Here is a 13,059-nt window from a genome sequence, read left to right on the forward strand (position 1 = left end):
CTAAGGCTATAGTGTTTTCATCTAAGGACAATCAGGGAAGGAAGATACCACACTAAGGGCCATATGTACGAACACTTTTTCCCATAGACACAGAATGGGTAGAAACCTTTGCTACATCTGGTCCTAAGTGATGGCATTCTGCTCTTTGACAATGTGCACATGAACTAGTGCCCTTTAGTGCCAGGGACTACTAGTGTTCTGTGTGTGTTTACATAAAAAAGAAACATTTAGGCTTTTAGGCAATGCTTTTCTTATTGCTTTATTGCGTGTATTCATACAAAAAAAGTTCACAAACAAAATAAGCTACAGCGGAGTCAAAAGGTATGAAGCCAATGCAAAATCTACTGGCTTTGCCAATGCTTTTTTTAACATAGCACACTAGGGGCTATTTCATCAATAAAATAATGACATTTTTCGTCACAGGTTTTATAAAATTATTCAACATCTACTGCTGAATGCAACCTGTGAATTACAGATCCATATATATTAATGTATCCCATAGAGATTATTAAACTACCTGCTTAATATGACTCCATCAACAAATAACAGTTTGTACACACTCCAAAACATAGTGAAGTAAATAGGTTGATACTTCAGTATGGAGGCAGCTAAATTAGGATGTGACATTTGTTAACTGTTCTCAGGAGGTTCCTTCAAGAAGCTCTTTATGTGCCCTACACCAACACAGGAGGCAACCTGACGCTGGAGTGTTGACCAGCTAATCGAGAAATATTCTATAATCTGGATCTACTGATAGGAAGAATTTGGCCAAGAATATCTCACTGCTTAAAGCAGGGAATTTCGTCATAGTAATCTAAGATCATAATAATGAGTAACTCTCACAACCACATCAATTTCACTGAGGCACAAATATCAGATTGCAACAGCTCATGCTTAGGCTAGAGATTTCTAAGAAATGATAATGTGCATTTGACTAGTACAAAGGCGTGACACCCACCATACGGTAATCATACAGAAAAGGACTATTTCATGTCTCTCCTAGCTGACATGTGAACGCTCATGCAGGCCTGCCTGCCAACGTTAGGGCTGAAAAATAAGGGGTCCTACTTTACCAAAAGTAACTTAAAATTTACTTAAACAGTTTGACCATTTACAGATACAGCGCCCAGTTGCAGACAAATATCATTTGTTGATCTTGTAAAACACACATTTATCAACACCATAACTTGATTTGGGTAAGTTCTGGTAAATGCAGGCACAGGTCAGTCCTTGATTTTAAGAATGCTTCTTTTCTCCAGATCATTCATTTCCTTCAGTAGTAGAGCTACATTATACCTTAGCTCTTGAAACTTTGTAACTGGAACCTAAAAAAAAAAAAAACACACAAAAATATGGAACATTTTCAAAAAAAGTATTACCTGGTTTTAGTGACATTGTGCTTAAATTTAACTGAGCATGTACACATAAGGATGTGCTACTTAGGGATGAGTTTTGGGCTCTGTGCACAGGACTAGCTAGCATAACACAAAACTACTCACCCACTTGGACCTGTACATTTTACAGGGCTAACCTTAAAAAACAAACAGACGTACAAAAGTAAGAAAACAGCTTCTATGACGCTACACCCCAGCTTTCCTACTAACTCCACAGTAGATACAACCTGGGTCCCTTACTTCCTCTTAGTGAGAGCTACTTCTGATCAGTGAAAATCACTGAGCTACTGAAGGCTAAGCAACTTGCGCGCTGTTACCAGACACCCCCATGCTCAGCTTCACTGATTTTATGCTTAGTGTCCATAGAGCCAGATACTAAGGTTTGAAGAAAATACTTTATGGGCACGAAGTGTGTCAGTAAGAGCATGGTCATTGGGGATTTGTCAACACGTATACGCATGAATGAAATATTTGTCTGGGTGATTGAGAACCTGTGTTTTATGTGATTGCATAGGGCATACCTTTTGCCACTGTTACATGATTAGCACAAACATACAACCATGTTTTTAAATGAGAGAAATTTAAAGTGCAGATAAATGTTCTGAAAAACTTTCATAATAGGGACCATTTTTCTGCTCTTTAAATTTCTCCCACTTAAAATAATGGCTGCATTTTTCAATTATAAATATGGCATTGTGTTTGGCAGGCAGTGGGAGCATGATGCCTGATGTGTATAAAGACAACACTCTGAAATGAGAGAAAATGAAACTGAAGAGTTAATTTTATGTATATATGAATTCCATAAAACTCATTTAAATTTCTCCTAGGGTGACGGCACAGTGAAGGTGAGTAACATGATTAAAGTGCCACAGTGTTATACACAATAAAATGTGGTTATAAAGTTAATGATCTTCACATAGACCCGTATACTGCAGGTGTCTGGAAGTCACTATTTGTTTGACATTAATCCACATCCAATTTTGTCAACGTTTCAACCCAACATATGAGAACAAATCAATAATGAGTCATCATCAGGACAGATAGGGCCTGATTACAACTTTGGAGGAGGTGTTAATCCTTCCCAAAAGTGACGGTAAAGTGACGGATATACCACCAGCCGTATTAGGAGTCCATTATATCCTATGGAACTCATAATACGGCTGGTGGTATATCCGTCACATTTGGGACGGATTAACACCTCCTCCAAAGTTGTAATCAGGCCCATAGTCTTTAGATAGGAAGCACCATCAAACTTTTCGAAAAAGTGTCTTCTGGGATGATGGATCATTCTATCATAAACCCCGCTTTTTTCTTTGAACATCATTTGTATTTTTAGATCATGAATCTTTTATTTCGGGCTCTGTATTTTGTTAGTACAGAATGTATCCCTTTGTTTAACTTACGCTGTGAGACCACTCTTCTTTACTCCGTGGTCCCTTAGTTTTCCTTTTATTGTGGCTTAGCTGTTTTCCTCCGCTTCGCCACAATAAAAGGGTAACTAAGGGACCACGAAGTAAAGAAGAGTGGTCTCACAGCATCTTTATAGGTCCTCTCCTCACACCATAGATGTGGCTACACCTGCTCTGCAGGGGAGCTTTGGAATGTTCAAACTGGGGCCCTGTTGTGAGTGTGCCAAGTGGAATGGGCTCAAGAAGGTCATCTGTGTGAGTGTACGGAGATAAGGGAAAGCGATTTAAAAATACCTCTCAGGTAGATTTATTTTATTCCCGTTTTCTGGTGTGTATAGGTAAAACATATAAGGGGATAATTTAAAGCTATGTGCAAGTAAACATGTTTTAGCTCACATCAAACGCCCCTCAATCAGATGCAAAGAGGCTTTCTTCTGGACCATGAACTAACAGCTGCTACCCTGCAAAGAGGGCTATAACTGAGCCCCTTCCACTCGGCCCACTCAGCAGTGGCCGCTTTCATGTGCTTCCTAAAATATAGAAGTCGAGAACAAGCTACCTACTCCTCACTCTATAAAGCACCAAATATGAGAAAAGTATAAAACATGGCAGTAACTGGGGCGGTATTAAGCAGAAAAAAATGTTGCTAGAGGCATGCCGAGATAACTAAGCTCTATTTACGCTGACTGTAACAGAGGCAGGATGTAGACTAATTGGTTAGGGACAGGAAGTAGCCCAAAAAAAAATATCACCCCATTCCTTTAGGAACACATTTGACATGACCGTGACTGAACATGCAATGTGTGCAAGCCCACATTTCCCTAGGGAATATCTATGGAGTGAGTGTTGTACAGTACAGTTATTGAACAATTTAGCAAAAACAAAGCTCACATTTTCCAGGCCTTTCTTGAGGAATGCAAAAAAAAATCAGAGTGGTTACTGAGGCTTAATTCCACAGAGTTGTTTGTGGGGTCCTTCCAAGAAAGCATTGAAGCCTATAGCTTCAACCCATCCAAATGGGGCATCCAAGTAATTGACCCAGATCACACTGAGTAGTCATCTAATTTTCCATCATCCACTTCATAGTGCAGCTGTCATGAGAATTACCAGGAAACTGGATTTGGCTCCACTCAGATGTTGGAAACAGGAGTACATGTTTTGATTGGGTAGAAGTTGTGTGCTTCCACAAAAAAGCACCCTCCTCAAGCTGCCTGTGCTTGAACGTTCAGGGGCAAACACATGCCACTATAATGCTAACAAACTATATTAGTAATTTATGGCTTTTTTCTCTGGCAGTAACACAGATGGGAGGATTGCAGACACATTTCTTCAGTCATTCAATGAAGCATCGTTTCGGGGAATTCGAACATTCAAAAACTATATTGCTTTCAGGGGAATTCAAGCATTTAAAAAAGCAACTAGACCATTCAAAAATTATCTTGATTTCAGGGGAAATTGATTTCACATTCGGGGTGAGGCTCTACATTTCCACCTGCAGACATTAAATTCTTTGCAGGACTGCCTGATTTCTAATACCCTCACCCAAATAATCATAACTCAGCAGCCACGTAAGAAACATCTGCCAGTTTCCCTTTTCTCCAACACAAGGTTGCAGTCTCTTTTTGTGGTTTAGGAAATCTGCAGGGTGTGACCCCGATATTTGTAGAAAGCATGAAAAATAACTTTAGAATGTCAATGGTGTTGGGGAATTACTTTTTGCATTCTTTACCATTTCTTTAAAAAAAAAATATATTTGACTGTTTCGCAGCACTGGAAACATATGCGCATTAATCGCACAACACATCCAGAATCCCATTTCAGTGTGCTCCGCAGACTAGACACCACCTGCCTAGCAACTAGTATCTTAGCAAGCGTTCATGGCATCATCCAGAGTGCTGACCACCCAGTCCTTTCTCGCTGTCCAGCACTGTTACCGCGAGGGCCCATCTCCTGGAGCATCATCAAAGCCATTGTGAAGCCGTAATATTCTCTCGAATGGCCCCAAACCTCTTCAAATTTCTTAGGGCAACCCTGGCTTTTGTACACCGCTCTCCCAGCCTCCATGTAGGGGTTCATCCCCTCCTGCCACATGGTCCTTTGTTGGTGTGGCATCCCCCAGCACCTGGCCAGATTGTGTTTGGCTATGAGAAACCGCAGGATAATCAGTTGCGGTGATCCAAGAATGGGGTCCCCAAAACAGATTCCAGCTCACCAACTATCTCCTTCCAGTAATCAGACACCCCCCGGCAACCCCAGAGCATGTGGAGGAATGTGCCCTCACTTGTGTGACAGCAGAGGCACATCTGGGTGCTTGCTCTCCACATTTTGTTGAGCCGGGATCTGCTGTAGTAAGCCCTGTGAAAGGCTTTAAACTGTATGGAGCGCAGCCTGGCTTCAAGGCCACTTCCCGGGATGTATCAGCACTGTTTCCCAGTCCACATCCTCAAGTGCCCCAATGCCCCTTTCCCATTCCTCTAGCAGCCCCCGACTGTACAGTGTGTTATTTTGTATAGTGCAGTAGAGGCAACATACTGCTTTGTGGGTAAGTGCTTACCCCAACACCCTTGTCTCAAGCGGGGAGTATGTAGGGTGGTCCAAACTAAGGACATGATCTCCCATGAATGCAGGTGTAAATTGCAAGTATTTAAATGGTTGGGTCTCAGCAACAGCATACTTCTCTTGTAGGGCCTCAAATGCCTTAATCTCCCCAACCTCTAGTATATCTCCAAGGGTCTCGATGCCAATGTGTTTATATTGGCAACAATGTAAAGTTTCTTACCTGTAGGTGTAGTTTCGCAGCTTGAACATTTCCTGGATTCACATGCTGTGCATTATCTCTCCATCTAGTGACTGGGCACAAAATTCTCCATTGATTCTTAGTCCTTCTCTTTTGATTTTTTGTTTGCTGGTGGGCATAGATTAAACCACCATTTGATGTCCCCTTGTTTTATTGCCTCTAGATGTTCCCACCCTTGGTCACCATCTTTAGATTCTTTTATTTTTTTTCCTCACTCTCATCTTCTTGGTCGAGGTGCATGGGCCGCTTGTGAATCCAGAAAATTCTCCAAGCTGCAAAACTACACCTACAGGTAAGAAACTTTACATTTACGGATTCACATGCTGCGCATTCATTTTAAAAGGGTTTTATTCCTGAGGTGGCTGGGTTGAAGATGGGTATTGATTTGTAAACAGATGTTGTAGCACCTTTTGACCTACTTGTACTTCCTTGTTCATTTGTATATAAATACAATAATGTCTTGTGAGTGTATGTACTGATGACCATGTTGCTGCCATGCAGATTTCCAGTAGCGGAGTATTTGCTAAAAAGGCAATGCCTGCCCCTATTTTCCATGTAGCACTCGGGGTACCTTTGGCAAGCTTTCTCTTGCATTTGAATGGCACAACTGAATTTTGTGCAATCCATCTTGCTATATTGTTCTTAGTTACTGATTTGCCCAGATAACATTTGTCAAATGATACAAATAGTTGTTGAGTCTTCTGCAAAGATTTTGTTTTTTCAATGTAGTACATGATTTACCATATTGCGTCCACTCTTTGCAAAGTTCTTTCTGCATGTGTGTTCGGGTTTTGAATAAAACTTGGTATTTGTATATGATGTGAAATTGTAACACCACCTTTGGTAGGAATTGTAGATCTATTCTCATGACAATTATGTCCTTGTGAATTTGAAAATATGGTTCCTGTATTCTAAGTCACTCTGCGTAGTGATGTAATGGTTACTAAGAAGACAGTTTTTAGAGTTAGCAGCTGCAAAGTAGCCTTGTATAACAGCTCAAATGTTTTTTTTCTTTTTCCATGAGTTGAGTTAATATCACATTTAGGTTCCACGTAGGTGCTAGCATCCTCTTTGGTGGGGCGATTCTTTTAGCTCCTTCTAGGAATATCTTTACTACTGGTACTGTGAAGAAACTTCTTCCCATATATCCTCTTGTGTACGCCACTAATGCAGCTAGATGAGCCTTGAAGGATGCATATGTAAGACCCTGTTGTAAGAGATATGTCAGATACCTTAGTACTGTCCTTTTTGTATGCTTTTCTTATGTATCCCCTTTGTTACAGACCACAATGAATACCTCTTCCATTTTGCTGTATAACATTTTCTTGTTTTTGGTTTTCTTCTTTGGTAACTTTAAATGACCAAATTCTAACTCTTCAGGAGCCATGCCGGAAGGTTCAAGGATTCTGGCTCTAGGTGTAAAACCCTTCCTTCTTCCATTCACAACAGATCCTGTTGTCTTGGTAGCCCTTGGACTCTCCCTTGTGCTAATTGTATTATCTATGAGTACCATGTTTGTCTTGCCCATTGTGGTGCAATCAGGATTAATGTCATGTGACTCCTCTTGCACTTGTTTATTACTGTATGCAGCGACATGATTGGGGGAAAGGCGTATGCAAATGTCCCTGACCAGTTTATCGAAAGGGCATTTCCCAGTGACCAACGGTTTGGTTGTCTGGAGGCAAAGTTCTGGCAATTGGGTTGAGTGGCGTTGCAACTAGATCCACTGTTGGTATGTCCCACCTTTGAAAAGATCCTTCCTACTGCTGACTGTTTGAGCTCCCATTAGTGGGAGCATGAGGCTTTTCTGCTCAGTTTGTCTGCCTCCACATTGTCCTTTCGTGGTAGGTGTATTGCCATACTGTCCATGTTCCTCTGTAATGCCCATTTCCAGAGTTGTTGAGCTAACCTTGATAGGGGGTGGGGACTGAGTCCCTCTGCGCTTGTTGATGTAAAACATTGTTATTGTATTGTATTGTCTGTTTGGATCAATATTGTCTTCCCCCAAAGCTGGTCCTGGAATACTTTGAGGGCTAGGAAAACCGTTTTCAGTTCTATGAGATTGATGTATTGTACCGCATCCAGATCCCTCCATATCTCCCTTACTTTGAGGGACCCCATGCGTGCACCCCACCCAATGTGAGAGGCGTCTGTGGTGGTCACAGATGGAGTTGGTTGTATTAAAGGTCTTCCCTGTGTAATGTTTTCTCTCTTCCACTACACCATTTCCTCTTGTACTTTCTGTGTGACAACCACTAGATCTTCCCAACTCCCTGTAGCCTGTGACCATTTACTTTATAGCCACTCCTGGATCGGTCTCATTTGGAGTCTCGCATATGGGATTAACTAAATGAAAGATGCCATTTTCCCTAGTAGTTTCCCCACTGTCCTCGCTGTCAGAGCTTGCCCCCTGCGGTAATCGCAAATCTCTTCCAGAAGCCATTGAGTCCTCTTCGAGTTGGGGTATGCCTTCCCTTGAATTGAATTCAACATGCCCCCAGGAAAACCTTTTCCTGTTCTGGCTCAGGAGAAGACTTATCTATGTGAAATGAGAAGCCTAGTGTGTACAGTGTCTGCATTACCCAGTGAATGTCCAGCTTGCATTTCTGGTATGAGTTCGCTCTTACTAAACAGTAGTCGAGGTAAGAATATACATGTATTTCCATTCGTCTGAGATGCGCAGCTACTGCTGCGAGGCATTTTGCAAACTCTCTTGGAGCAGATTTTATTCCAAATGTCAATACTGTGAATTGATAGTGTCCTGCTGACCACAGACCTTAGGTATTTCTTATACCTTGCCTTCATAGGGATGTGCAGGTAGGCGTGCTTCAAGTCTATGGTTGCCATGTAATCCGGTTCTTGAAGTTGTTTTATGACTTCCTGTAAGCTTGTCATTTTGAACTTTTGAGTCCTTATAAATTTGTTTAGAAATCTGAGGTCTAGTATTGGGCATACGGATCCGTCCACCTATAGAATTAGAAAATATGTTGAGTAATTGCCCTTGTTTATTTCTTATTTAGGTCCTTTGGAATTAGGAAGTATGTTGAGTAATTACCGTTGTTTATTATGTTGAATAACTGCCCTTGTTTATTTCCTGTTTTAGTCGACTTGAAGCAAATGTTCCCCTTCGTGATCCTCCTCGAAACTGCAGTGCACCCATGGACTTTGCAGTTTTGCTGTCTTTATTTTTAGTTGGTTGAGACTTTCACCCACTGCGTTACAGAACAGTTGCACTTCACCCTTGCTCCCCTCTCCCCAGCCCCCCAGACTCAGTTGGACAAGCAGCCCCCCACCCTACCCAGTCGTCTGGGCAGACGCTCTTCCAGCCACTTCTGGGCCCATTCCAGACAGTCAAAGATAAGGGCATTACCTTGGGAAAGCACTTTAAGATTAGCTGACTCAAATGTCTTCCACCACTGTTAATTTCATGAAATCAGTGAATATAAGGATTTGTGTGGATTTATAATTGACCTCCCCATGGTCTCTGACTGCCCTAAGCACCAGGTCTCTGTCCCTGTAATTCAAAAACCACACTATCAGCAGGGGCAGAGCCGCCCCGGGCGACAGCTTCAGTGCCGGGACCCCGTACACCCTTTCAATGAGAAAACAGTGGGATATCTGGTCTGCCAGGCTGAAGACCTGCAACCAATCCTCTAAAAACTGCTCCGGTTGCGGGCCTTCTCAAGAATCTCAAGTTATTATGCCTGGCGCACCAATTGGCATCCTCCACACAGGCTGCCTGGAAGCTTTTGAACTGTCTGGGAAATGACGCACTGTACCGTCCAACGCCATGAGTCGCGTTTCAGCCTCAGTCACCAGACCTGTAGTCTTTAAGTCTTGCCGAAGCAAGGCTACATCAGCTCCCACTAACCTAATTTAAGTCTCCAACGATTGGCACGAGGATTCAATTGCCCATAGGATAGCCTCTGTCTCCAGATGGGGACCCCCGTCCACCTCCGCAGGTGCGATCCCGCTGTGCTGATGGCACCAAGGGTTTAGTGAATTTGTCCAATTCTCCCTGTTTGGCCTAAGGTTTCTCCTTCGCCATGGTGAACAACTTTGCGACTGCCTCTGGGAAACACTGTGCTGAAAAGCGGCTTGCCAGGCCCCGTGCACCCATAAGGGTGGGTGGCATGAGCTGCTGCGGTCCAGCCCCTGGACACCAACTCCTAGGGCTTAGGTGGCCAGACGACAAGGTCAGTCTCCTCTCTATGGTAGGTGCGGCCTACCCTCCAGGTGCTCACCGCAGTCCCCATGCCGAGGTTAGATGCACAACATCTTACATTGAGCCAGTAGTAGGGATTTCGTGTAGGAAGCTGGCCTGGTGTGCGGTGAGCACCAATGTGTGAACACCTTATACCAGGTCCAGATGTCCCCTATTAATGATGTGCAGGCAGTGTCAAGGGAGCCAGGGCTCTCTGGAGGTAACTGTGGATGGGCAGGACTTATCTAGGAGACATCCAAAGCTTATGCAATAGCACTATCGTCACACAGCACTATCACACATGAAAGAACCACACAGTGTTACATAAATAAAGATAACAAATACTAGAAAACTAATAGGCAGTCCCCCAATTGGAGGTAAATAAACACAATATTATATACACATTAGCAATCAGTAAAGAGCATACAAAGCAATAAGCATTGACAAATGTAATTGGAAATAGTGAGGGCCCAAGAGGAGGGCCAAACCGTATACTATGAAAGTGGAATGCAAGATACACTCCCTCACCCAAGGATGTGGAATTGGTAGAGGTGAGCTGGATGAACTCGGCACCCTAAGAGGTGACCCCCAGCGACCAGGAGAGCAGAGGTAAGTACCTGGTTTTCCCCTAACCCAATAGGAAGACTTAGGAAAAGGATTGTGCAAGACCCAAACAAGACTGGAAGAACCCAAAGGTGGATTCTGGCAGAAGAGGACCTGCAAAGGAAGGGGACCAAGTGATGCCGGACCAAGGCGATGGGGGACAAAGAAGACAAGCTGGGCAGCACAGAAGATGAAGAGGAGTTCCTGAAGTGATACAGATGGTGTCCTACGTCGTCTGTCAGGTTGCAGTTGGTCAGTGGTGCTGGAGAACCACCAATAAGCCTTGGCAAATGCAAAAGAAGAGCAAGATGAGTTGCAAGGCTGATGAGGACCAGCAAGGCCCAGGGGACTAGACCCAAGGAGGGGAATCCGGGTGACCCTCAGTAGTCTGGAGAGTCACAAGAAGAGGAGGCAGTCTCCACAGGCAATCCACTGGCAGCAGGCACAGCAGTCGCAGTGAGGCCCACTCAGCACACCTGAAGAGGAGTCCCACGTTGCTGGAGCAGCAGGAAGGAGACTGGGATTGGCAGGAAGAATTGCTGGGGTCTGGGGCTACATGAAGCCTGAAGATCCCTTTGAGCAGGAGCAAACAAGCCCTGGTAGTGGCAAGAGTCGTGGTGCACAGGAGTACTGTCTCTCAAGTTAGATAGCTGGCAGAGAGGACCAAGGGGACCACTCCAGACCACCACCTGTGATGCAGAATCTATGCAATTCCTTCTTACTTTTTGGTGCAGGCTGGAGTCCAGTCTACCTCAGAGGATGCACAGCCAGGAAATGTTGCAGTTGCTGGAAGGAGCTGGAGAAACAATGTTGCAAAGCAGAGTTGTCGCTGAAGTTGCAGATTGTTGGTTCCTGTCAAGTTCAGTTGTGGTTCCAGTGGCCAGAAGATGAAGTAAACATTGCAGAGGAGTCCTGCTGGAATCATGCACGTCGAATCTGAGGACCCACCCAAGAGGGAGACCCTAAATAGCCCAGGAAAGGGGACTGGTCACCTAGCAGGGTGACCACCTATCAGGAGGGGGCTGTGACATCACCTACCTGACCTGGCCACTCACATGCTCCCAGGGGCCTCTGCACATCTTGGATTCAAGATGGCAGAACCAAGTGGCCACCTGAAGGATCTCTGGGCACCACCCCTGGGGTGGTGATAGACGGGAATGGTCACTCCCCTTTCCTTTGTCCAGTCTCGAGCCAGAGCAGGGACAGAGGGTCCTGGACTGGTGTAAACCGGTTTATGCAAGGAGGGCACCAAATGTGCCCTTCAAAGCATACCGGTGACTTGGGGTGGCTAACCCTCCCAAACCATGTAACACCTATTTACCAGGGGTGAGGGTGTTGCCTCCCTCTCCCACAGGAAATCATGTGTTCTACCTTCCCCTGCTTGAGCTGGCAGAATACTGGAGGTCGGTCCTCTAAGAAGTCCCCAAAGTGCAGGGAATCATTCAACCAATACTGGCATCAGTATTGGGGTATGATTCTGACATGTTTGATACCAAACATGCCCAGGTTTGGAGTTATGTAGCTGGACACAGGTAGTGTAGTGACCAGTGTCCAGTACATAGGTAAAATGGCTTGTCCGCACTTCCAAAGTCCAGTGCAAAGGAGCTGGAGTTCGTAGGGGCACCTTTGCTCATGCAGGGATGCCCTCACACACAGGTACCTGCGCCCCGCCCTCTAGCCTAGGAGGGCCTACCATAGGGGTGAATTTCAGTGACCTGGTGCACTGACCTGTAGTGAAAGGGTGCATGCACCTTTTCACACAGGCTGCAATGGCAGGCCTGAAGAAGACACATTTTACATAGGCTCCCATGGGTGGCACAATACATGCTGCAGTCCAAGGGGAACCTCTAGTACCTCAATGCCCTGGGTACCTAAGTACCATATACTAGGGACTTATTTGGGCACTACTATGCCAAAGGTGGGGTGTGCAAAGTCCTAGGCAACTAAATTTATAGGGAGAGAGTACAATCACTGGGGTCGTGGTTAGCAGGATCCTAGTGGAAACAGTCAAAGCATACTGATAGCAGGCAAAAAGTGGGGGTAACCATGCCAAAAAGAAGGGACATTCCTACATTCCCGGACCATTGGGAGGCCACCAGGAGGCCTCCCAGAACCTGCCCACTCTGAGAGGACAGCACAAGCAGCCACAGTCCTTGTAGTGCTGGGGTTGTAGGGCATGCAGTTTTCCTACATTAACACTAAATGTCAAACAGGTGATGGTACTTAATACTAGTAAAGGACTTTAAACTGTCTAAACAGCGTGATACATTAAGAGGTTTTATCTAGCAACTGCATGCAAGCTGTGTTTCAATCGTAAGAGTTACTACCATCATCCCACCTTACAGTGAGTCCAGTTCTGAAGATCAGAACAGCAGAAAGGTAAAGGCACAGTAGAGACCCAACCAACATTAATAATTATTTCCACCTATGGAGGACCGGTAGCAGATCCAGAGCCCTCTAAAGGGAGGGCACACCTTAAATGAGTAAGGAAACCAGGCTTGTGCCACTCGGAGGTTTTTGCCATGCTGAAGACTGGTTCAGCTGGATCTTGCAGGTAAATGGTAGAATTTCCCAGCCTTTTGGAGCCCTGTCATGCCTGGCTACAGCATCCAGCCCTTCTCCAATAGTTGATTTGAGATACAAGAAAGTCAG

The 13,059-nt window shown here is 44.5% G+C and overlaps 1 protein-coding gene across 2 annotated transcripts in view; it reads right to left on the reverse strand.

The window, feature by feature from the left end:
- Positions 1-243: 243 nt before the first annotated feature.
- COMMD5 (COMM domain containing 5) overlaps positions 244-13,059 on the reverse strand; it is a 175,924-nt gene continuing 163,108 nt past the window's right edge. For both annotated transcript variants that reach the window (XM_069212384.1, XM_069212382.1), the window contains one exon: positions 244-1,325. In XM_069212384.1, coding sequence (XP_069068485.1) covers positions 1,224-1,325 — 102 coding nt within the window. In that variant the 3' untranslated portion in view covers positions 244-1,223. The remainder of the gene's footprint in view (positions 1,326-13,059) is intronic.

Source organism: Pleurodeles waltl, chromosome 2_1 (assembly GCF_031143425.1).
Source record: "Pleurodeles waltl isolate 20211129_DDA chromosome 2_1, aPleWal1.hap1.20221129, whole genome shotgun sequence".
In the NCBI taxonomy this organism is placed as follows: Eukaryota; Metazoa; Chordata; class Amphibia; order Caudata; family Salamandridae; genus Pleurodeles; species Pleurodeles waltl.